General features: G+C 44.7%; 1 protein-coding gene and 1 long non-coding RNA gene across 2 annotated transcripts in view; one reads left to right on the top strand and one right to left on the bottom strand.

Annotated features, from left to right (window-relative positions):
• Positions 1–10,745, bottom strand: part of rtn1a (reticulon 1a) — a 246,876-nt gene extending 236,131 nt beyond the window's left edge. The window contains 1 exon segment of the mRNA XM_038775894.1: positions 10,367–10,745. Coding sequence (XP_038631822.1) covers positions 10,367–10,580 — 214 coding nt within the window. The 5' untranslated portion in view covers positions 10,581–10,745.
• A 75-nt stretch (positions 10,746–10,820) lies between these two features.
• LOC119952270 lies at positions 10,821–17,281 on the top strand. Its single transcript, XR_005457815.1, has 2 exons — positions 10,821–11,574; positions 16,943–17,281. It is a non-coding gene; the product is annotated as an uncharacterized LOC119952270 (long non-coding RNA).
• The last annotated feature ends 9,922 nt before the right edge of the window (positions 17,282–27,203 follow it).

Here is a 27,203-nt window from a genome sequence, read left to right as displayed (position 1 = left end):
CACTGTTGTTTTATGCTTCTTCATGTAGCATCAGCTGCTTCCTTGATGTGTATTCTGACAAAGGAAGGTTCAGACTTGGAGATAGGTTTAACACATTTATTGAACAGTTAACAATTCTTCTACTTGGGTTCGACTCTCCTGCTAATCTAACTATAGTAACTCAATCTAACTAACCAGTCTGCTCTAATCCATGCGGTGGGTGTGATGCTTCCTGATCTGCCCCTGTCCTTCTCTCGGAGTGTCGCCTGTGGAAAGAGAAATAGCATGTCTGCCCTGTCCTTTTATATGGGTAGCCCCCTTGTGGTAGTGTCATCTCTGGGTGTCTTGACTGCCCATTGGTCGTATCCTATCTTACTGACCTATTGGTTGAATGTCTGTGTCGTGATGTCTCTGGTGCTCCCTCTAGTGTTTACTTAGTTCTAGTGTATTTACATTAACCCCTTGTGTATTTCCAGTGTCCTAGTGTATCTACATTAACCCAGTGTATTTACAGTGATGCATATCACCACAGCCACTACTCGTGGAAAAGTCAAACCACAATAAAGCAAAAAGAAAAATTCTAAGTTGCATTGCAGATAATGAGGCCTTTTGGCTAAGATCAAGTGTATTATCTGCTCAGCCTTTTGGCTCAGATATGGTATGTCTCTCTTGTGGTGACCATGAATTGGATTCAATTTGAATTGGTTTTTGAAGCAGGCAAGAGCTGGATTAAGAGCTGGATTCAGTCCACACTCTGAGCTCTGGCTTTGTAACTTGAAAATATAATGGGATTGTTTGTGCCATACATCCAAAATAATTGGAAGGGAGGAAGTTTAGACTTCGGAGCTGGTATCCAGAATGGTGGGAAAAACAGACACCATGGATGCACTTGATGAAGACGGAGACTTGGAAATCATACGAGGAAAGACTCCAATTGTATCTCAAAGTGAATCAAACACCGGAGGACCTAAGGTTCGTAACATTTCTCAGTTCGGTAGGGCGGAAACTTTTAGGCTGCTACAAAACTCAGTTCATCCAGCAAAACCAGGAGATAAGTGCTATAGCGAACTAATGAAGATTTCAGAAGACATTTCTCACCTAGGCCGTTGTTAATTGTAGAAAGGTTTTGGTTTCACCATGGTAGTTAGGAAGAAGGTGAAAGCATTTTATAATTCATAGTGGCTTTTCGAATGGGAGGAAATATTGCGGGTTTGGTGCAGCACTTGATGACACTCTTAGTGATAGGCTGGTATGTGGACTCCACAGCGAAGCTATTCAGGGGAAGCTGCTTACTGCAAGTGATTTAACTCTCAAAGCTACTGTGGAACTTGCCAGATCTACAGAGCTAGCAACGAAAAAAGCTACACAGATGAAAGCTGGAGTGAAGATGCACAAAATGAAGACCAGAAGATACAAGGCTGCAAGGGGGCAACCATGTTATCAATGTCACAGGTTGGACACTCAGTGGGGGAATGCTGCAATAGAGAAAATAAGTGCAAGAACGGTGGATAAAATGGCCGTATTGCCAAGGAATGTTGGGCTCAGAAAATTTCACCAACACCAATGATGTGCAAGAAAACAAAACGCATCTAGGCAGACTAGTTGTGTCTATAGGCTAGTAGACATAATTTGAGACCACTCAGAATATTCATGGATAATGTACCTGTGACCACATCTAATCTCAAGTACAGAGATACCTCAAGAACCAATCCAGTGATGGGGTGGGTGATGGACATGGTCCAAAACGTGACAACGACAGACATACAAAGAACAAATAACAATGCAGCACAGGAATAGGCCCTTCAGTCTTCCAAGCCTGTACCAGTCATGATACGAACCTTGGCCAAAACCCTCAGACTTCCTTGTGCCGTATCCCTCTATACGCATCCTATCCATGTATTTGTCAATATGCCTTTTGAACACCATTAATGTATCTGCTTCCACAGCCTTCCCTGGCAATGCATTCCAGGCACTCACCACCCTCTGTGTAAAAACCCAGACATCAAGTTCTATATCACACAAAGACTTGAGTTGACAGTTCAAAATTGAGTTTTATTATGGGAAATCTGAGTAATTATTCCCCTGTGCTTGCGTGGCAAAGTTCTTGACCAACTACATGAGGGACATCATGGTGTGGTGAGGATAAAGTAAGTGGCAAGTAGTTATTTTTGGTGGCCAGAATTAGATACTCTAATTGAAGAGAAAGTGAGGCAATGTCAATCCTGCGCAAAGCTGAGGAACTATCCAACACTGCAATCATTACATCCGTGGGAATGGCTGACACATCCATGGCAGAGAATACACATAAGTGTACGTTCGTATGTGCAGAGAGCTGGTCCAGGCACAAAAAGGCCTTCCTCTGCACTGTAGATATCCTATGGTCCAGTGGAGGGTCACACGTTCTTCGTGATCATAGATGCACACTCTAAATGGCCAGAAGCCATTATCCATGACCACAGCCAAATAATTGAGAAGCTAGGTGAAATATTTGTAAGATTTGGGACACAGAGGAATGTCGCAAGTGACAATGATACTCAGTTCACTTCTGAGGAGTTCAAAGGCTATCTGAAAGAGAATGGTCTCCACCACATCAAGTCAGCTCCGTATCATCCTGTAACAAATGGATTGGCTAAACGTTTAGTTCAATCACTCAAGCATTCCATCAAGGCATCAAAGGTCCAAGGCACATTGGCAAGAAGAGTAAACTAATTTTTAATGTTTTACCGGAAAACCACACATGCAACACATTCACCAGCAATACTGCTGTGCAAAAGTAAACGTTGAACACAGTTTGATTTTTGACACCGCCTGATACCCCAGAGATTGTCAAACAGTAACAGTCACAGATTGCTGGGAGGGAACTAAACTCTTAAATAGCAATTATTCAATCAAAAAAAAGCAAATGCAAAGCAGAAGCTACAGCGTCAATGAGAAATGGGTGCCCGTTATGATCCTAGAAAAGAGGGGTCCAAATAATATACTGTACAGCTGAAAGAGTTTGGCAATGTCATACAGATCAGCTACCAGCTTCAGAAAGTGAAATCGCTGAAACTTCTCAAGAAGTATTCCTTGTGAAAAATTTAGATAAAAATACTTCACAACAGAGACCAGTTCAGATTCTCCTTCTGAGGACTTCCTCATACCTATAGAGATAGACACTGGAGTGACTTCCCAGGAAGTACCACGGACTGGAGGAACAGAGGATTCTGCCAAAGTCATAAATCGCCAGATTACAGAACATCTAATACAACCCAAAAGGAATAGGCGTCCACCTGAGAGACTGTCTTGTTAAATTATATATATACATATGTATAGAGATGATGCATAAGTGGGCCTGTTGAATAAATGGTAAGTCGTGGTTGTTCTACTGAAGGTGTAAAGGGAAGGGGTGTTACGTATCACACATTACATCCCCGCTGGTGAGGTATCATGTGATGTGCAGTGACATCAACAGTAAGTGTTTGCGCAGGCTTCAGTTTTCCATCTTTGGTTGTATGAGCCTCTCATAAAACCTCTCATCGTGTTTGTAAGAATCCATACCTTTTTTTCTTTGCAGCAAACTCAAGGATATAACAGTGGCATTCAGCTGGGTTGGCTACTTCTTGGTAAAGATGGGATGTGTTTTTAAGGTTGTGTTTAGCCCCTTGAGTGCAATGATTTTGCTGCAAATCTTAATTAATTCAAGAAATTCATACAATTGATCTCAGGCACATGAATTTGTACATGGCTCGAACATAACATCTTAGTTATTTTATTCAGATCACATTGCTAAAATCATTCACAGATGTCAGTAATTAAACAATGCCAACAAATCATGATGCAATAGCTTTGACAAATTGATTGATTGCTTTGTCTCTTATGCACAAGGGTTTCTCTGACGTGACTCCAGATAGTTTGCTGTTTATATCCTGTTTATCCTGTTTATCTCTACAGCAAATCCTTTGACAATCTATCCTGAGACATGCTTCAGTTCTACAGTTAAAGTTTACAAGTCCTCCTAACCATATTTGATCCCATTCAAACATTTTTTACATTTATTTATCTATATTTCAATTGGATTTTAATTGAATCATGTAGGGAGCATTAAAGTTGCAAAAGCTAAAAACATTTGGCTGCTCCTCAAGTTGTTCTTGGCCTTCAGGTAGTTAAATGTACAGATCATTTTATCCTCTCCGGTAATTTCCAATCTACTTATCTAATTAAGAAATTCCCAATGCTAATTAATACATTTTGCCATATGAGCATCACCATCAAGAGGAAGCATTCAACTCCCAAACAGGTTACATGCCTAATTGTACTAATTTAACTCCACTTAAAACAGTTAATTTATTTCCTTCCTTCTACAGGAGGACTGACTTTCTTTACAAGATAAGAAACGGTGGGGTAGCAGTTTTTCGATTTGGTTGGGTTTTAGGCTGTAGTAATGTTGTTTTGCTCTAAAAGGTGGTGCAGGACCCAGACAAAAATCAACCCCAAGGTCTCAAATACAGGAGATAATAGGATCCACAATATTTTCACAGTTCTCAACTTCCAGCGGGCATTATTCAGTGCAATTAAAGGTTGAAATATAGCACTCCATCCAATCAACCAGAGTTTTCTTGATGTTTAAGAGTAAGGAAGAACTGATTACAGGCGTGGGAAAGACAACCCACGAGTCTTTGTAGCTGAGATTCCATCTGAGTGACTATTGCAGCAATATCAGCACAGGGAGAACTCTGATCAAGACGTGTCTTTGTTTTAGATCTGTACGGATTGTACAGCTCGTTGTCTATCCTAGTATGCAGGTAAATTCTTGCCCTGCAGTTAGGCGAGGAGAAGGACAGGAGCATGGAGAGGAAAATACCAAAGAAGGGGCTAGGATACAGTCCTGTTTCACATCATTCTTTGCCCTGAGACTGTCAGAGTTGGTGCAATCAAACTGTTCAGTACAATGAATGTTGTCACAAAAGGAGCAAATGAGACTGAGGAGATTTGGTGGACTGCTTAATTTCTCAGAAGTCTTCTAGAGTCCTGCCTTGCTGACGACAATCTACGTGTTATGTATAATGGTATCAAGGGACTTTTTGGTCAGAGCATCGCTAAAGCTGCCCCACTTAAATTGAACCCAGGGTTCCTGGTGCTGTGAGACAGCAGTGCTAACATTGTGCCACCCCTTCTGAAATATTGATCAAGTAGAGTGAAATTATTTAACCAGATCTGCAACTGGCGGCTAAGATTAGTCCCCTACAAAATTCACATGCGAGCATTTATATGACTCAAGTCCTGTTCCTCCCCAGCCCTCACTATTGCATTAAAAAAAGCATTAGCTTAACCTAAAACTTGCTCACAGTACAGGCTTCAAAACAATATGTCTCCTTGCAAGAAAGCTATTCAAAATCAACACCCTCTTCTTTCAGTTCAACAATGGTGTCTACACCTACCCTTGTAATTTCACAGCATAGTTATCAATTCAAGTTGTATTTACACAGTGTTTACAAATCCAGCAAGTTAATCATTTGGTTTATTCACATTCTGACAATTTTTCATGCAAGATTAATTTTACTCGTTCATATGTGTCATTGTACCTAAGATTTATAATTTTTTACAATTGTGTGCAAAAAACCAAATTTTGTTAGTATGGCATTACATAATGTGCCCCTTAAAGATTTCGCTCCATATAAAATTTTACATTTTGCAAACTGTAATTCAATAGAATATAACTTAAAAATAAACCATTCTATCCCAATAAATAGCTAAGTACAAATGACTATAGCCATTTGTACATTATTTTTTAAATTAGTTCAAGCTCAGTTTGAAACTCTAAATTCAGCTCAAACTTATTTTTTCTCATTGATTCATGCCAATAATTCCTAGGTTCTGCTGTAACAATCTTTTCAATGACTCCTCCACCTGAAATCTGTTCTCCAATACTGAAATCCCTTAATTTGATGAACATTAAAATTAATAATCTATCCTGTGCAAGGAAGTGGTTACATGATGTACATCAAGCTTTCGTATAACTATCTCCAAGTCCATCCTTTTAAAGAGTTGTTGTTGGGTAATCTTCTTTTCTTCAGTTACTATCCATGCAGAACTGTCGTGTTGGGGTGTATTTTTTTTGCTCTATACTTGTATTGTCTACTTCCACTCCCAAATATAGGAATCTTTTTGTGGATTCATGAAGAAATGTTTTCTACGATAGAACACCCTCCCTCCCATTGTTCCACCTCTTGAATCCCTGGGGATCGATCCTTGGCCACCTATTCATCTTATCCACATGCTGCTGCTTGGCAGGATCGTCTACATACATGGGTCAACTTCCACATTCATCTTCTCTATCTCCCCACTACTACTGGTCTAGATCTGCCATTACATTTGCATTGAGAATGCCAATTTTGGATATTTCTCTCCAGTTAAACATTCTACAAACTAAAGCTATCATCTTTAGTCCCCATTAAAAACTCCAGGAATGTGTATTGCATTGAACCAGACAGTTTGCCTTTACCATCCATCTGATGCCTCACTATTCTCCCCATTACAAAGACTGCACTCTTCCATCTCCTTAATACCACCCACTGCAAGCCATCATGCCTTTAACACCTCCAGACTCCACAGTTCCAATGTTGAACTTCCCATCCTTCACCCTCTGCAAACATCAGCTCAGTATCCAAAAAATTATGCCCGTTATCCTGACCTGCACCAAGTTGCCGACCCCCCCCCCCATCATTTTGTCCTCATTGACCAACCACTGATTTGTGCCTTCTGGTTCCTCAAGATGCCAAGTATAAAATTCTCATCCTTTTGCTTAAATCACATCTTTACTACACCCAAGCTCTATAATGTTCCAAGCTACCCTCAGCTGTCTCAAATGTATGGCCTGAAATTCCCAATCTAAAACTCTATTTCTCCAACATTCTCTTGTTTTAAGACCCTCCTTAAAACCCACCTTTCACTAAGCTTTTGGTCAGCCCCGAGTTGCTGCTTCTTTGGATGGTATATGTCGGATCACACTTCTTTGAATTGTTTAGGGCACTTTCTACATTAAAGGCACTAAATAAACTTATTACTGCTATGATTGTTCCCAACAAATCTAAAATTATTATTCCTGCAGGACTCCACAAGAGTTGAGAAAGTTCACTGCTTCACTCTCTTCTATATTACACAGCTCCCAGTGAGGCTGGATTTTGATTTGCTGTAGAAGATAGGAATGAGTGAAGCAACATAAAACTTGGTCAAAATGTGTCACATTTATGCATGGCCAGACTTCCAAATGCACTAGTATAATTTTCGGAATGCTTGGTTGAGTTCAAAGTTTCTTCCTCACTGAGTCTGACAGCAATTACTACTCACAAGGGCAAAAGACTGTACTCTTAAACTCACTTAGCAGGGAGCATGTTACCCAACTTTAATCACCATAACTTAGAAATGCTTACAACTAGAATTTACCTCCGCTAATAACTAATGTAAATGCCTTGATATACTTTTAGCACTGCAGCTTCTCAAAGACAACAATAATCCACCACAAAAAATCACCAGGAAACATGCTACAATGACAGAATATCAAACAAATCCAAATGTAAATCCTTCTATGTTATTTCACAGGGCCCCATGTAACAAATATTTCAACACATTTTAAGTCTAGTTAGTGGTGACAAACCAAAACAGCCTCCGGAATTGTGCAGGACAATCAACACAAAAAGACAGCAAAGTTAACCCACTGTACTATATGCTCTCTGCCCAAATAATCATATACAATAGTATTCAAAAACAAAATTATTGCATTCATGAAACAACTTGAAAGGCTAATTTTAAAATTGTTTGGCTACACTGTTGTAGTTCTCACAACGTTTCAGCATACATTAACACATTCCAAAGTATCTACCATAGGAACGTGCATCATTCCCTCATTCAAATAAGGATGTTTTTGTTTCCAATTTGAAAGGATAAATGAACCAGAGGGCAAAGTACAGGAAAAATGAATTAAACAATGTCAGTTACCTTATGATTAAGGCAAAAACCAAATCACTTTTTTAAAAACATTTTCTACAACTAACAATATAGGAAGTGCCAAGCAAAATTGGTATTTTAAGAGTATAAAGAACCTTCAAACTACTCGGTTTGTTTGAATTTATCTATGTAAATGAGATCATTTTCCATATTTTAGACCATCTATCTTGAAGACCCTAAAAATCTTCAACACATTTTAAGTCTGGTCAGTGGTGACAAACCAGAACTGCCTTAGGCATTGTGCAGGACAATCAGCACAAAAAGACAGCAAAGTTAACCCACTCACATAACATTTATTCAAATGATTGTTGGGCATTTTTGCCTCTGCTAGCCTATCTAATTAAAGTGTTTACAAAGAACAATACAGCACAGGAACAGGCCCTCAAGCCTGCACCAACCATGGTACCTGCCTAAACTAAAACCGCATGCAATTACAGAGTCCATATCTTTTCATTCCCACCATATTCATATATATTTGTCTAGATGTCCCTTAAATACCGCTATCGTACCTGCTCCCACCACCTCCCTAGGCGGCGTATTCCATATATTTACCACCCTCTTATGTGAAATACTTGCCTCGCATATCAGTTCTAAACTTTGCCATAATCCCTGTAATCATTCTCTCAGAAACACTTTTAAATTTTAGCTTATGTTTGTCTTTTATTCATTCATGAGATGTCTTCTCCTTGTTTAGTTTGAAGTAGGTACAGATCAACCTTTACTGTACAATACTACCTTTATATATCTCCATAATATCTCCTTTTGGGACGAACAGCCCAAGGGATCAGCTTTGTAGTGTTTGCTGAACCATCTCCACTGTCTCTCTTATGTTGTGCCCAAAAATGGTTGCATACAGTACTATACAGCTTGACTATGATATATGTATACACAGTTTAGAATTTACTTCAATTGTAGCTCCAGTTATGTTCCATATCAAGATTATTAAACTCAAGCATCTCTTAACCACTTCAACCAATAATGGATAATTTTATTCTCCATTTTCTTCCAATATACTGTTCCTTACATAAAAGCAAAATACTGCTGAGGCTGGGAATCGGAAATAAAAACAGAAATACTAAGCAGGTCCAGCAGTATCTGTGAGGGGAGAGAGAGACGAAGAGTCAGTGTTTCAAATCAAACATGACTCCTCTTTAGAACTGAAGAGTCATATTCGGCTCGAAGCGTTAACGGTTTCTCTCTCCAAAGATGCTGCCAAACATATTTCACTTTCTGTTTTTATTATTTGCCATCCCTCCAACCACTTAGGCATTTTGATTCACAATTTCCTGAACTGCCTCCTTTGTATGAGCTACCCTTTCTAGGTTGATATAATTTACAAATATGGCTAACTGCTAGTCACTGATTTCTATCCTCCAGCTACTTTTTAAAGTAGATTTTGCATTAAATTTTAAGTATAAATAGCAGCTTGTGTGTGTAACTTTGCCACATTGATACACCACATCATAGGGCTTTCCAATCTGGATTCAGAAAATTAACCTGGAATATCATTTTCCCAAAATAAAGATAATATGACAGCATCTTCTTCATCAGAAACTGTACTGGCTACAGTTTACAAAATTATAAAATGTACTTAACTCAAAATGCTGAAGTGTACACTTTTTGGTGCCAACTTCAGTTCGCTTTCCCACTGAGTCACAACAATCTAAATCCAGGAAACGGCATTTTGGAAACAATGAATCTTTAAAAGTCTGTATTCAGGATTGCTCTGTGGGATTCATCTAACACTTCAAACATTCATCATATTTTTTTCCAGCAGACTTGATACAACAAAGGACGCCCACACAAAATGTGCTTCTTTAATTTTATAAATAACCTATATTGTATTTTACTCTCTAATCCTACAGGGCTAAAATGCCATACTCAAAGCAGCAATAAATTCTTTTATACTAATGGCTAAGTTTCAAACATTCTGCAACAAAAAAAATCCGAATGTTTAACTAACTCAAATACTGCCAGTACTACTGTAAAGATTCGTAAGATGCTACAACTTTTAAAAAAAAACTTGTTTCAAGCAGGAGTTAAGTCTACTTCAGCCTGCACTGCAAATCTGACTAAAGGATTAATGCCAACATTTTTAACAAGGAATCCAGCGGATCGTGCCAATTTCCACACAGGCGGGGACAAAAAAAATGAGTCTGCAATATTGAAAAACTAAGTATTCAATGTAGCCACAATTTCAAAAGTCTACATTTCAACAAGGGAAATTAGCATTAACGTGTCGTTTGACTAAATCACTGCATTTAAAAACGAGGTGAACGACGCCCCGCATTAAACATCGGGCAAGATTGACTAAAGGAGCGCATCTTGTCCCGAATACGATCGCCAATGCATCTCTGCAGTCGGTGCGCGCGTTTCCAACACCTCCCCCACCCCACCTCACCTGCGGATGCAGTTGCCTTGGTAACAGGCTGTCCCCTGGAGTCTGGTACAAGGGGTTGCTTCACTTCGGCTCGCCAGCTCTCAGCTGCATCCCCCCCGGCGACAGCCGCCCCCGCCTGCGGACCGGCACCGACAGCACGCCCCGCTGGCTCGGGCTCCTCTACTTCGCTCCACTCTCCCTTTGCAAACGGCTGGACGAAAGGATTGCCCGCCATGGTTAGGTGGATGGATGGATGGATTGCGAGGAGGTGCGTGGGTTTTTTTTATAGAAAGAACTTCGCCTCTTTGTGCAACTGTTTTCACTCCTCCTCCTGCCTGCCTCTCACTCTGAAGCCTGTACGCATGTGAAAATGGCTTGTTTGGTTCAGTCTGTCTACCCTGACGTCAGCTGTGGGAGGATGAACTAACAGATTGAAGTGCCTGATGGGAATCACTCCCGACTGGAGCCGGACTTTATTCCTGCGCTGGAAATAAATCGACAGCATCCGCCCTTTGCCAACTTAAAAAAAAACATTTTGTAAGACCAAAAAACATTATTTGCAGAACGTTACAATACGCCCCACCCTACATGCAGCCATCTGGAAGAAGTGGTCGGGAATTAATTATTCAGAAGTTCCACCTGACCTGTATTCACTTGCCCAGCCGATGTCTGAGAGATCATGTTTTATTTAACGCCCCCGGGAAATGAAAAGTAGCCCCTTGAGTTTTTAAACCATCCCGACGTACATTTTGTGCCGCACCCATCCCAGACTGGCGGGGTTTTGACCAGACACCGCCTTTCAACAGCTCCCTTTGTCCACTGTGTCCGCTCACCCCGGTAGACAGAATTAAGGAATACACCATCTATCATTTACCTTCTGCTCAGGCCGTCTCATTTTTTTTAATGCCTTTGTCTAGGTCTGATTATAAACAAGTTTTAAAATAAAACCTTGAAGCAGTTTATTCGGAGTACACGCCCAGCTCCAGAAAACTGACACAAAGAAGATGACCGTGAGCTCTGCTCCAATCAATATGTTGGTCAAAAGCGACAAAACGTTAATGCCATGATTTTACTTTCCCCAACCTGTTTCGGGGTTGCTTGAAAAAAAATAACAGAACCAGATAAATCAGACGAGTCACATACATTGCCTCGATTTTTGAAATAGGTGAACATCTCTCCCCACAAAACTTTCTGCTTTAGATACTTCAGAACAGAAAAATACCTTGTCGGTAAGTACACGTTGAGATGTTATGTAGATTAGTAATTGATATCACTGACCACTTTCAATCAAAATGAATGGAGGATAGTAGCATCAAATCAATGAAAAGCCTTTGTAATGGGAACAGGTGTTCTATAATTGCTAATAAGAACAGGCAAAAAGTACACGTGGACATTTTTCCTGACACCTGCAAAAAGTACATAATTTAACAATTACTGTGAAACTTTATTCATCCAAACCTGATGCAGAGAAGTCATCAAATACTGGCATTTACATGCACCAGCATACAACATTTTAAACAACACCAGCTTAATGCCATGGCATTCCCTGTCAAATAAATTAAATTTAAAGGGGAAGAACTTGCTGACATCTGAAGTCTGCCACCTATTCCACATAGAACAAAGACCTATATATCAAAATACTTAATATAATGTATAATGCTCCAGCCAATCTTTTGTTCTTTGGCACTGGAGAGTTTAATTTTTGATGGAGGTGTAACACTGCTGTAATCATGTTTAAATGCCCCAAGTTGTTTCTCTTTTGTGGTAGAGTAGAGGTGGCATGAAAGATGCATACACCCTTCTGCAGTCTCTTCTGCAAACATCTGACTTTGTAGTTTACCAGCAGATGGTGATTTGAAAGAACCTAAAAAAAACACAGCACAGATAATTTTGAATACTACTAAATCTCATGACGACAACCTTGAGAAGAATTGCAGAAAGAACTATGCTGTCTATCCGATGTAATAATTAGGAAAATACTGAAGAAAAATATTGCTTTTATTGTGCAATTTATCATGTTCTTGGGATGTCCTAAAACGGTTTCACAACCAATAACTTATACAAACATAAAATATACAGCAGGCAATTTTCGCACATGAAATTCCTGTAAAGAATTGTTACATGAAAGTTCCTGCTTTAGGTATTTGTCAAGGTGAAATAGCACTCGTTACTTCAAGTAGTCTTAGCATCTAACAGGTAGGTGTGTACCTGTAACACAGAGGTGTAACTTTAATCCTCCTTGTGACCTTAATTTAATATTTTTGTTCTTTACACACACCACTACCTGCATCTCCATTTTTTTAAATGCTGGACTGAAAAAAAGCAACACTGGTAATCTGGATTGTGGAGTACAGAGTGATCAGGGAACTGAGGACGTTGTAAACAAATGGCAAAATTGGGATTTGGTGCAAACAGAATCTCTCATAAATATTTCTCGATCTGAAATCGCATTTAACATTTAGAGTTTGCCTTAGAACTTTAAAACTGTGAAGGAAACAGCAATAATAAATAAAAGCAGAAAATGCTGGACAAACTCAGCAACTTTAGAATCATTTGGGGAGATGGAAACTCGTTGGGCAGAATGGCCTAATTCTGTCCCTCTGTCTTATGGAAACACAGTTAACATTTTGAGTCGATGTGACCCTTCTAAAGAACTGAAGAGGGATAGAACCAGCAAGCTTATTAAGATACAAAACCAAAAACACTGGAAAATCTCAGCAGGTCTGAGCAGGGGGAACCCACGGAGAAGTTTCAGCTCCTGAGGTACATGCAGGTCAAAAACCTCCTATGCAAGGAAATGATGATGTTCCTCCAGATACCAGGGCATTCATTACTTTTAAGACAAATGAACACAGGCGACCTGGGGAGGGTAACTGTGCGGACATATATGGACAATATTAAAAGAGGTACGCTCAACTTTGGATAAGACCAAGAAAAAGTGGGAGGAAGAACTAGGCAGGGACATAGGGAGACAGCTCTGGATTGAAGCACCGCACAGGGCAAACTTCACCTCCTCATGTGCAGGGCTGAGCCTAACGCAACCGAAGGTGGTGCACAAGGCACAGCTAACAAGAACACAAATGAGTGGGTACTTCCCGGAGGTGGAGGACAAATGCAAACGGTGCCAGGGAGGACTGGCCAACCACATCCACATGTTCTGGGTGTGCCCCAAACATGTCAGGTACTAGATGTCCTTCAAGATGGCGCTGGAGCGTGACGACTCTCTGCGAGCTCTCCCAAACAGATCCTCTTTTTACATCTCTTATAACCATACTAATCTCTTAAAATTTAATTCTAACACTAACATTATCACAAACCTTTCTCTTTTATCTTCCCTTGCAGGTTTAATAATACTACACTCTTGTATGCTTCACCCAATGCCGGTGTCTATGTATTTACATTGTGTATCTTATGTTGCCCTATTATGTATTTTCTTTTCTTTTCATGTACTAAATGATCTGTTTGAGCTGCTCACAGAAAAATATTTTTTACTGTACCTCGGTACATGTGACAAACAAATCCAATCCATACCAATCTTCAAGACCATCTCTAGTGTTGTGGGAGGGTGGAGCCATGCGCACTAGTGACAGTCTTCGGGGTATCAGAGCAGCCAGAGTTCTTCTTGGGGAGGGGGGCTAATGCACTTGCCTTTGCCTTCCTGAATGCTCACCAGAGACTCCAGCTCGGCTGGCCATCGGCAGCACCACCCAAGGCTCTAGACTGGCTGTCCGACCCGGCGGAATTTCTCAGGCTGGAGAAGATAAAGTTTACCATCTGTAGGTCAGAAGAAGCCTTTCACAGAACGTGGAAACTTTTCACCAACTTGTTTCAAGTCCTGTTTGTGGTCAGCAAACAATAAAGTAGGGGGGATGGGTGACACAGAGCAAGTCATGAATCAAGGAAGAGAAAGAAATCCGGGGGGGGGGGGGGGGGCGGCGAATGCACCAAAGAGAAACACAAGAGACAGGCAGAAGGGAGGAAAACTACAAGCGACTGGTTTGCTGGCAAATTAATGCCGAAACCACAATGTACATAAACCATTGTAAATATGTGTTTTGCCCAAGTCTTGCAATGTAAAGTCTGTAACAGAAGTATTTTTGTTAAGGGATGATATTTTTACAGTTGTTGATTGGAACTTCTTCTTTTGTTGATATATGTGTTGGTCTTGTTTGGCCCTGTGAATTTGTGATATAAAATTTTAAAAGCTCAATAAAAATATTTTCAAAAAATAATTTTGGTCATGTGAATCAGCTTTTGTTTTTTAATGCCTGTTTTGTTACTTGACCGAAGATAGTGGCTGCCTTTCTTTCTTTTAATTTAGAGTACCCAATTCTTTTTTTTCCAATTAAGTGGCAATTTAGTGTGGCCAATGCACCTACCCTCTGCATCTTTGTGTTGTGGGGGTAAGACCCACACAGACATGGGGAGAATGTGCAAATACCACATGGACAGTGACCTGGGACCGGGATCAAATCCAGGTCCTCGGTGCCGTGAGCCAGCAGTGCCGCCGCTAATGGCTGCCTTTCCATTACATGTGCTGAACTCTTCAATAAGAAACAGGTTGTCTGTCACTGAAGATCCAAAATGGTAGAATCTTCTGACTATTTCCAGTGACATATTGTTGATTATGTTCACAGGCAGAGAATCACCACCCTGTCCCATAACTGGTTCTTTTTAATACTGGTGGTGAGAGAGAATATAGCACAAGCATGAAACAGACAATCCATAAACCTTTGGAGCTGGTATTCTATCTGAGCAACGAGTGGAACAGCATCAGCATACATACAGATGTTCTCTAATCACACATGCTGCACTTTTTTGTCTTGGCTTTCGGTCTTGACAGGTTGAGGAGTTTCTCATCTGATCATGTTGTGGAGGTGTATTCCTTCCATGTTTGCATGAAAAACATAGGTAAGCAACACAGAGTAGCCTTATTTGACCTACTTTTTGGTCTCAACTGTCAAGAGGTTGTGTCATCAAGTGGACTGCATTTTATGCTATCAAGTGCCATGCATTTTATCATGGAAGGACCGTATGAGACTGCGATGCATGGTAGGACAGCCGATTTTTCTCTATTATCTGGTAGAGGTCTGTCTTGCTCACGGTGTCAAGTACTTTTGTGAGATGCATAAAGGCAAAGTAGAATTGAATTTACTGCTCCTTGCATTTCTCTTGGAGTTGACTTAGGGAGAAAATCATGTTTACTCTGGATCTGCCTATTTGGAAGCCACATATATTTTGCTGGCTAGTCGGTTGAACTTCATTAGAATGACTCTGACAAAGGCATGTCTAGTGATGCTGAGGAATGAGATGCCCAAGTAGTTGTTGCAATTTCCTCCAACAACTTTGTTCTCGTATAATGTGGTGACTATCTGCATCACACATATCCTGTGGGATACTTTACCTGCTTATTGCTTGCTGCAACTGCATGGTGACTTTCTACGTTCCTCATATGAGCACACCTGAGTCTCTTTAAACATCAACACTTCCACATTTCATACTTGAACAATAAATACTTTCCTATTCTTACGACCTAAGTGAATAAGTTCAGACTTCCTAACATTATACTCCACCTACCTTCTTGTTGTCTGCTCACTTAATGTATCTATATCTCTTTGCAGACTCTCCCTGTCCTCCCACAACTTATTACAGAGAAATTCTGCATGGATTCTAATTCACAGCCACCAGTGCCCACAATCAGAAGTTGCCACCAATCAGCAATGTTGTTCTTGACAAAGTTAACCAGACCAAACAAGTTGTAAAACCTTTGGACCCCACACAAATGCTGAAATTAATATAAAGTTCAGTCCAGATTTGAAAAATAACATGAAGGATGCAAAACCAAGGTGCTAACCTCTACAGACCACAATCCCAGTGTACCTAGACAAGTTTGAAACTAAGAACCAATTTTGGTGGAGTTTAATACAGCAACCATTTACAATAAAATTTGGGCATTTTGCAGGCCGAAACAATGTGATTACAGATGCCCTCTCGAAAGTTTAAAGAACACAGAATGGTAATGTTTTAGGTCAGGGAACGTATTAGGTTTTGATAAGGTTGTAAAATAACATTGCATGTTTGTAATGAAGTTCATTTTGGAAATACAATGTATCTTTTTTGTCCCCTATGTGACATGTACACTGGTTGTTAAATTATTTAGGATGTTAACAACTTGCTGTATTTCAAACACTGTGGTAAAGAAAGCTTTCTATTTGTGACAGCATTTAACCAGGAAGCAAGACAGGAAAATGAAAAAAATAAAGAAAAAGAAGCACAAGAAAATTTGTAATTTCTTTAAAATGTTTATGGAATCTGGTTGTTCCTTTAAAGAATGTTTGAAAGGGACATTTAAGAGTTTGCCTCACTTGTAAAGGAATTAATTGTAATTTTCTTGAATAATAATAAAAACTGGTCCACATGACCTGGTCACCCTTGACTTAGAAGCAGTACCAACAGGAAGCTAATAGATTAAAGGTATGTGGCTGGCAGACACAAAGGAGAAGAAGGCATATTTAAAAAGAGCTGTAAACCAAATACAGGGTTAGAGCAGAGATTGTGAATTGGACAATTTTACTGGTGTTCTTTTACTTTTTCCAGAGTCGACCATACCATTAAACAGTGTTTATAAAAGAGTAGGATAAAGGAGTCTCTCGGGAATCTGGTCCATCAAGAAAGTTGTGAACCAAGCAAAGGATATTCTGCATGAGCGTGCTGTTAAGGCAATGACCATCATGGGGGACCTCAGACTGAATACCGCTGCTGGTGAACGCAACCCAAGGATTAAATTGAATGACTTAGAAAGTGAGAGAACCTACATACCAAATGTCAAGTTGGAGAACTTAGGAACTGCTGGAGTGACACCTGTCTATGGGGAGTGATATGGGTGCTTGTGTAAAATGTACCTTTGTTGTAAATAAACATTTGCCTGTACATTCATATTTGATTTGTGTTGGTTCAAGTTAAAGTAAAAGTTACAAAAAGTTATCTTGTTGGTAATCTTATCATTTTAGGGTCAATTGGTAAATTTGGTTTATGTTCCCCCCCCCCCCCCCCCACCCCTCCTCCTCCATGGGAATCCTAACAGTGTTGATCCAGTTGGACAATCTAGTGTCTGGTCAAGCAGCAACATTTATGTCAAAGATATGTAGTTCATGGTTGATTAATGCCATTTTACATGCATTGATTGTTGACTGCAAGTCCCAATGCATGCCAGGACACAAGTTCATAGAATTCCGACAGTGCAGAAGAAGGACATTCAGCCCATCAAGTCTGCAGTAACTCTCTGAAAGAGCACCCAATCTTGGCCCACCTCCCCCGCCTTACCCCGTAATCCTGCACATTGATCATGGCCAATCCACCTGACCTGCACATCTTCGGACGTGGGAGGAAACAGGAAGACACGGAAGAAACCCACGCAGACACGGGGAGAACATGCAACTACACACAGACAGTCAACCAACACTGGAATTGATCCCTGATCCTTGGTGCTGTGTGGCAGCAGTGCTAACCACTGTGCCACCGCATGCCCGCCATTCCAGCTTTCAAGCCAGAAAATGTTCACCTTTTGTTTCAAGGGTACCCAGTTACTGTCCACTTTTCAGGATAGAATTCCTAATCCTCATGCATTCATAGAGGAAGGCAGGTGTTGGCAATCAATACCTTATTGCTTGGGGGCTTGCCAGTTTGAGGGGCATGGTGATTAATAGAATGTGATGATCCTGTCCACCATTGGAGACAACTCGTGGCCTCCCTTAACGTGCCAGCCCTGATACAATATGGCACGGGAGTTCAGGGGTCGGCACGTAAGAAAATAGGCCCAGGGAGCGAGAGGCCGGTCCGATGATCAGTGGTCCCCGATCGCAGGCCAGGCCCCATTGGAGAGCGTAGAGCAACCGGCGCCGCTGGTGCCGATTCTCCGCTCCGCAGAGAATTGCGTCGGGGCGGCTGGCGCGGTTGTGGGGATTCTCCAGCCCGGCGCGTGGCTGAGAGAATCCCATCCTATGTCTGGTGCTCACTGGGTTGCAGGAGTTGCTGGAAGATGCTTGCGGAAAGGGAACACTTGTCACCTATAGGACCCCTTGACTCCAGTCCCTTTGACTCTTCTGACCCACAAAGCAGTGGGAGCTGTTTGATTCATAGCTGGTTGATGGATTCCAGGGCATGTCCGCAGATGAGTATACTAAAGGCAGAAACTACCGCTTTCCCAGTGGTACTCCTGGCTTCTGTTAGCCCAGGATCTCTCAGTGGGTGGGACTTCAAACCCCAGTGTCGTTGATCCTAGAAGATAGTCCACCACTGACCTGTTAAGTGCCTGAGTGGACAAGATATCATGAGTCTTCTTAAAATGTGGTGACACAGGGATTTTGCCAGCTTTCCAGTGGTAAACCCCCCCCCCCCCCCCCCCCCAAAATGGGGCACAGCCTCAGGGTGAGGGATTGATTACTTGGGACCAAGTGAAGAGACATTTCTTCATTCAGAACATTTGGAATCTTTGGAATTCCTTATCCCAGAAAGTTGTGGATGCTCTAATTTGAGTACATTCAAAGCTCAGATATGTAGAATTTTGACCTCTGAGAATGATCAGCCATGATTGTATTGAATGGGGGGAGTAGACTCGAGGGAGGGACCATATGGTCTACTCTTACTCCAATAGCTCTGTTCTTAGGCATGCATGAAACAAATTGTTGAGCACCCATATCACAGCAAGTGAACATACAGAGCATAATTATACTCACATTCCATTCAATCAATACCACTTGGGCTAGATTTTAAAGTCCTTGTAGCCGCTGCACCCCAATGTTCCCTCCCCCCGCCCTGAGGCAAAAATGTCAGGGGAGTCCACTTATGATTCTGATGGCTACCCCGCAGGAATTTATTGTTTTGCACATTGTTAATTGCTTTAAGTCCCCTTTCTTGGGAGGAAGTTCCATTTTAGAGAGCTGTAGGCCAATCAGATCGGCGGCAGCTCTGTAATCTCAGCAGTGTCCACCAAGAGTGGTGGCCACTACTAGGACTGTCCAACGTGCTGGGAATTTTAGAAATTCCCATCTGCGGCCCCTCTCCACCCTTGAGAACAGCTGGGACGTGCGTGGATTTACCTCCATGCAGATTTTGTGGGACCACTCATGGGTTCCATGTTCTTTATAATTGTGGATGCCCACTCAAAGTGGCCGGAGGTGTACAGGATGACTTCCACAACGTTCAGGGCCATGATTGAGAAGCTCAGAGGACCTTTCAGCACCCACGGGATCCCGGAGGTCCTGGTGACAGACAATGACATTCCTTTCACCAGTGAGGAGTTTGCCATGTTTATGCAGCGGAATAATTTCAGCACATCTGGACCGCGCTATATCACCCTTCCTCCAAAGGACCAGCAGAGAGGGAGTCAGGTCTTCCAAATGGGGATTGAAGAAACAGTCAACGGGCTCTATGGACACACAGTTGGCACGCTTCCTGTTCAATTACCATACAATGCCACATGTGACATCTGGGATCACACCAGCAGAGCTTTTGATGGGTCGGCGGCTCAGACTCGACTTAATCTGACTTTTTCCAACCTCAGTGCCAAAGTTGAGCAGCATCAGGAGTTGTAGAAGAGACACCATGGTTTGCCGGCACCACAAGGGGACTTGCTTATTAACCAAAATTATGGTTTGATTTGAGTTGATTTATTTTTGCCACATGTATTAGTATACAGTGAAAAGTATTGTTTCTTGCATGCTGTACAAACAATGCATACCGTACATAGGGAAGGAAGGAGAGACTGCAGAATATAATGTTACAGTTATAGCAAGGTGTAGAGAAAAGATCAACTTCATACGAGGTAGGTCCATTCAAAAGTCTGATGGCAGCAGGGAAGAAGCTGTTCTTGAGTCGGTTGGTAGGTGACCTCAAACTTTGGTATCATTCTCCAGACGGAAGGAGGTGGAAGAGAGTATGTCCGGGTGCGTGGGGTTCTTAATTATGCTGGCTGCCTTTCTGAGGCAGAGGGAACTATAGATAGAGTCAATGGATGGGAGGCTGGATTGTGTGATGGACTGGGCTGCATTCACAACCTTTTGTAGTTTCCTGCGGTCTTGGGCAGAGCAGGCTCCATACCAAGCTGTGATACAACCAGAAAGAATGCTTTGTATGGTGCAGCTTGGTGCATATTTCTGCAGCTCGGGCGCTTCCATCAAAATCTGAGTGAAAAACATGTCCCACCCACCCCTCTGCAGTCTGGTCTAATCTCTTATCCACCAGCGAGTCTCCTGCAAAAACACCACATCAGCATTTAGATTACTTAGGTGAACAAAAACTCTTGATTTCTTCATTGGGTGACTAACCGAATTGGAGGTCTCCAACCCTACCTCATTCCGGAATCAACCATTTCCTCCGTCAGCGACTATTAAGTTAAATGTACAGGCCAAAGCCCGTCACAAGGTGGCCACCAAAACCATCCCCAGGGTAAAACAAAGAAAGTTCTATTGTCACCATCAGCAAACTACACCCCCTCTCCCCCACTCCCACACAAACCCAGTTCTAAGCTCGACAAACCTGACCAAACTGGTTCAACGGCTTCAGCTCCTCCCCCGATCTCACTCCCGTTCGCTAGCCTTGTTTATTGCTAGCAGGTTAGTGCCCCTCTATCCAGGACAACAAAAAAGACAATGACATTGCCCACTTTGGAGCAAGACGTGTTGGTCGTCACAGCTAGTGTGTGACTGGTAGTCTGTGTAGAGGTATTACGGTACCTAGTAATGCTGGAACACCATTGGTAGATAATGTATGCTTTCCATTGGTCGAGCCTGAATGGTAGCTCTGCCCTGCAAGGCGGGGTGTAAGAGCCCGTGACGCCCCAGCAGCTTCCTTTCTGTACCTGAGATGCTGGGAGAAACATCTAGCTTATTAAAGCCTTCAGTTGGACTACAACCTCGCTTTAATAGTCATTGATCGTGCATCAATTTAATAAGCTAGATTTAAAGAATGGAGCTCTGAATCAAGCCGGAGTGTCTGAAACTCAGCCCCCACACAGTAAACTCGGCGGCGACTTTCAAGCACTGGCTAGCGTGCTTCAACGGCTACCTCGGGATGGCAGAAAACACACCCACAAGAGAACAGAAACTGCAGATCCTACACTCTAGGGTGAGCCCAGAAGTCTACACCCTCATCGAGGACACGGACGACTTCAATACCGCGATGGACTTGCTGAAAGGACATTACATTCGCCCTGTAAATCAGGTCTACGCCCGGCATCTACTAGCGACAAGGCGACAAATTCCTGGTGAGTCACTGGAAGAATTCTACCGTGCGCTCCTAGTGCTGGGGAGAAACTGCAGCTGCTCGCAAGTTTCAGCAAACGACCACACTGAACTGTTGATTCGGGACGCTTTCATTGCGGGTATGCTGTCCTCTCAAATCCGCCAGCGTTTGCTGGAGAAAGAAACTCTAGGCCTCAAGGAGGCACGGGCCCTTGCCGGCTCCCTGGATGTGGCCTCCCGAAATGCCCGCGCCTACGCCCGTGACCGCGCGGCAGCCCCCTGGGCAATGTGGAATCCCTCTGCAGCCGACTCCGAGGTGATGTCCCACACTCCCCCACAAGCCTGCGCTGCAAGACGGCCCAGCAACCCCGGGGGGCCCCGCTGCTATTTTTGCGGGCAAGCCAAACACCCCCGACAGCGCTGCTCAGCTCGTTCGTCCACCTGTAAAGGGTGAGGCAAAAAGGGCCCATTCGTGGCAGTATGCCAGGCCCGGGCGGTCGCTGCGGTCTCCGGAAGCGAATGCGGACCGCCACTACAACCCTCTCCACGGGCCCCGTGCGGCCAGCGAGCGCCGCCATCTTCCGCCTCCAAGGCCACGTGTGGCCTCCAGGCGCCGCCATCTTGTTCTGCTGACGCCACGTATGAGGGATGGGCGCCGCCATTTTGTGCACCCACAGCCACGTGCGACCAGTGGGCGCCGCCATCTTGGATGGACTCCCAGGACCTCCGTGCAGATGACCACACACCGCCCGACGAGAACACCCAGCTGCTGCCACGATTAGCCTCGGTGACCCTGGACCAGTCTCGGCCTCGAACACTCTCAACTGCTACAACGGTGCTAATCAACGGACACGAGACGTCCTGCTTAATCGACGCTGGGAGCACGGAGAGCTTCATACAGCCCGACACGGTAAGGCGCTGTTTTCTCCCCGTCCATCCTGTTAATCAAAACATCTCCCTGGCCTCCGGTTCCCACTCAGTAGAGATAAACGGGTTCTGTGTAGCCGTCCAGGGAAGGGAGTTCAAAAATTACCGGCTCTACGTCCTTCCCCACCTCTGCGCGGCCACACTCCTAGGGTTAGACTTCCAGTGCAACCTCCAAAGTCTAACTTTCAAATTCGGCGGCCCTATACCCCCTCTCACTGTCTGCAGCCTCGCGACCCTCAAGGTCGATCCGCCTTCCCTGTTTGCGAACCTCACCCCAGATTGCAAACCCGTCGCCACCAGGAGCAGACGGTACAGTGTCCAGGAACGGATCTTTATTAGGTCAGAGGTCCAACGGCTAATGAGGGAAGGAGTCATTGAAGCTAGCAAAAGTCCCCGGAGAGCTCAAGTAGTGGTGGTAAAGACCGGGGAGAAGCATAGGATGGTCATAGACTACAGTCAGACCATCAACTGGTTTACGCAGCTGGATGCGTACCCTCTCCCCGCATATCCGACCTGGTAAACAGGATCGCGCAGTACCAGGTCTTCTCCACGGTGGACCTTAAGTCCACCTACCACCAGCTCCTCATCCGCACGAGTGACCGCAAGTACACTGCCTTCGAGGCAGACGGGCGGCTCTACCACTTTTTAAGGGTTCCCTTCGGTGTTACTAATGGGGTCTCGGTCTTCCAGTGAGAGATGGACTGAATGGTTGACCCGGTATGGTTTACGGGCAACATTCCCGTATCTCGATAATGTCACCATCTGTGGCCACGACCAGCAGGACCACGACACCAACCTCCGAAAATTCCTCCAGACAGCGAAAATCCTTAACCTTACATATAACAAGGATAAATGCGTGTTTAGCACCGACCGCCGAGCCATCCTCGGCTACGTAGTGTGAAATGGAGTTATAGGCTCCAACCCTGAACGCATGCCCCCCCTTATGGAGTTCCCCCTCCCTCACTGCTCCAAGGCCCTGAAGCGCTGCATAGGTTTTTTTCTTGCTACGCCCAATGGGTCCCCAACTATGCAGACAAGGCCCATCCTCTGATCCAATCCACAGTTTTTCCCCTGTCGATAGAGGCCCGCCAGGCCTTCAGCCACATCAAAGCAGACATTGCAATGGCCACGATGCACGCCATTGACGAGTCCCTCCCCTTCCAGGTCGAGAGCGAAGCGTCTGACGTAGCTCTGGCGGCCACCCTCAACCAAGCGGGCAGATCCGTGGCCTTCTTCTCACGTACCCTCCATGCTTCCGAAATACGCCACTCCTCAGTCGAAAAGGAGGCCCAAGCCATAGTAGAAGCTGTGCGACACTGGAGGCATTACCTGGCCGGCAGGAAATTCACTCTCCTCACTGACCAACGGTCGGTCGCCTTCATGTTCGATAATGCACAGCAGGGCAAGATAAAAAACGATAAGATCTTGCGGTGGAGGATCGAACTCTCCACCTATAACTATGAGATCTTGTATCGTCCCAGGAAGCTAAACGAGCCTCCTGATGCCCTGTCCCGCGGCACATGTGCCAACGCACTCCGAGCCCTCCACTAAGACCTCTGCCACCCGGGGGCCACTCGCTTCTTCCATTTTGTCAAGACCCGCAACCTGCCCTACTCTATCGAGGAGGTCAGGACAGCCACCACTTCTACCGGCTAGAGAAAGCGCACCTGATAAAGGCTTCCCATCCCTTTGAACGCCTCAGCATGGACTTCAAAGGTCCCCCCCTCCACCGATCACAACACGTACTTCCTGAACGTGATTGACGAATACTCCCGATTCCCATTCGCCATCCCCTGCCCCGACATGAACGCAACCACTGTCATCAAAGCCCTCCATAGCATCTTTACACTGTTCGGGTTCCCCGCTTACATACATAGTGATAGGGGGTCCTCCTTTATGAGCGATGAACTGCGTCAATTCCTGCTCAGCAAGGGCATTGCCTTGAGCAGGACGACCAGTTACAACCCCCGGGATATCGGACGGGTAGAGAAGGAGAACGGAACGGTCTGGAAGACCGTCCTACTGGCCCTACGGGCCAGAAATCTCCCAGTCTCCCACGGGCAGGATGTCCTCCCGGATGCCCTCCACTCCATCTGGTCACTGCTCTGCACCACGACCAACCAAACTCCTCACAAACGTCTCCTTGTTTTCCCCAGGAAGTCCTCCACTGGGTCCTCGCTCCCGACCTGGCTGGCAGCACCCGGACCCATCCTGCTCCGAAAACATGTGCGGGCGCACAAGTCGGACCCGTTGGTCGAGATGGTCCATCTTCTCCACGCTAACTCCCAGTATGCCTACGTGGCGTACCCTGACGGCCGACAAAACACGGTCTCGCTACAAGACCTGCCGCCCGCCAGATCCCCGCGCACACCCCCGCCACCAGTCCCACCCCCCATCCCACCGGTGCACCTTACAGCTGCCCCCTTCCCAGGAGGATCGGTTCTTCCACCGGCCCCGTCTAGGCCCCCCCCCCGCCCACCGACGCACCCCGCAGATGCTCCCTTCCCAGGTCAATCAGCTTCCCCACCAGCGCCTGTCTTGTAATGCTCTATGTGTGGCATAAGCAGCTTCCTTGTGGTGCACTTTACAAAGGAAGGATCAGACGTGGAGATAACTTCAACACATTTATTAAACTATATACACTTCTATAACTTGGGTTCGACACTACTGTTAATCCTACTATAGCTACTCAGACTGACTAACCAGACTGCTACAATCCACGTGGTGGGAGTGATATCAAATCAACCCTGTGTCTCTACTCACTGACTGTCTCCACTGGAAAGAGGCAGATCATGTGTGTGATGTCCTTTATATATGAGTTGGTGTAATGCCCTCCTTTGGTCGTGTCACCTCTGTGTGTATCGTGAATGCCCATTGGTCGTGTCCTATCTAACTAATCTATTGGTTGAGTGTGTGTGTGTGATGTCTCTGGTGCTCCCTCTAGTGTCTAGCTAGTCTACATGTATTTACATTAACCTCTTGTGTATTTACAGTGATGCATATCACCACAGCGCCGTCTAGAGGTGTTGAAGCTGCCACAGAGATCAAAACCACGCTCCCGGAGTCACTGACGCCTGAACCTCCACCGGCGTCACCACCAAAGCTTCGATGATCACAGAGGACGACCAGGGCCCCCGGTCGACTGATTGCTTCATTTTAACGTGTATATAGTTAATTGTTAAATTGTAAATAGTTACGATAATAAGGCAAAACTCTGTACGGAGGTATTACAGTACCTGCATAAACATAACTTCTACCATGTTACCATGTTGTAATACCAAGCCACCACCCCGCCGGACTCTTTTTTTTTTAACAGGGCTGAATGTGGTAGTCTGTGTAGAGGTATTATGGTACCTAGTAATGCTGGAACACCATTGGTAGATAATGTATGCTTTCCATTGGTCGAACCTGTATGGTAGCTCCGCCCTGCAAGGGGGGGTATAAGAGCCCGTGCCGTCCCAGCAGCTTCCTTTCTGTACCTGAGCTGCTGGGGGAAACATCTAGCTTATTAAAGCCTTCAGTTGGACTACAACCTCGCTTTAGTAGTCATTGATTGTGCATCAGTGACCATGAGCTGCGCATCATGCACGTCTGCTACCGATACCCAGGCAGTGTGCACATCCCCTTCATCCTGGCACACTCGATGGTTCCTGACATCTTTGAGGTGCACATCTGGGTGAGGGGTTGGCTCTTGGGTGAAAGGGATTATCCGCTGTGGTTGTAGCGGATGACACCTATACAGAGGCCACAGACCAATGCGGACACCTGCTATATTGCTGCCCATGCTGCGACCATGGTCGTGAGCTTTGGCATCCTGAAGATGTGGTTCAGGTGCCTTTACCACTCTGGAGGGGCCCTCCACCAAAGCGCTTGTAGGGTCGCTCACATCGTGGTGGCCTGCTGCGTCCTCCACATCATGCAGTCGAGCAGCGATGTGCTGGAGAAGGAGGATGAACACCAGGCCTCGTCCGACGAATAGGATGCAAACGAGGGCCAGGATGGGCAGGACATGGGGCCCAGACAGGCACATGAGGCCACACAACATGTATGCCAGGGCTGGCGTGCACGGGACGCTCTCATCGCCCCAGGTACACCAACTAGACCGACTTGACCGACGGCACAGACCGCCCCCCCGCCCCCCTCCCCGCCTCAGGTCAACCAACCCCTCCCATGACCACCCATCCTACATCAAACCCCCCCCCCCCCCCCCCCCCCCTCCCCATCTCCCTCCATGATTCCTACTTGTGGGTGCAGGCCCTGGGTTGGCAGTAACAGCAGGTCTAGTTTGTGGGATGGAGGATGATGACAACCCGCTGAGCGATGAGTTCTGATGTTCGCATCGTTTGACAACGTCTGGCTCCTGCCCACTGTAGCACCTTCCACCGTCCACCTGCATGATCTCTGCATGCGAGTTGGCCATTCCATCACATGTTTTGACCGAACCCTTGGTTGGCGTGAGGGGGATGAGGTGTGGGGATTGGGCAAGAGGGAGGGGCAGGGTACCGGAGCGATGTGCGGCATTCAAACTGGGAGCCTTGGCCAGTAGCCACCTCCATGGTCCGCCCATCTCCTCCCCACCCAATGCCCCCCAGGTCAACTAGCGGCCAGGCAATGCCGATGACACCCTCAACCAAAACCCGTTGTGACTAGACCAAACTCTGGAGCGCCGCTGCAATGTGGTCCTGATACAT

This window comes from Scyliorhinus canicula, chromosome 2 (genome assembly GCF_902713615.1).
Source record: "Scyliorhinus canicula chromosome 2, sScyCan1.1, whole genome shotgun sequence".
Lineage (NCBI taxonomy): Eukaryota > Metazoa > Chordata > Chondrichthyes > Carcharhiniformes > Scyliorhinidae > Scyliorhinus > Scyliorhinus canicula.
This window is presented reverse-complemented; position numbering and strand designations above follow the sequence as displayed.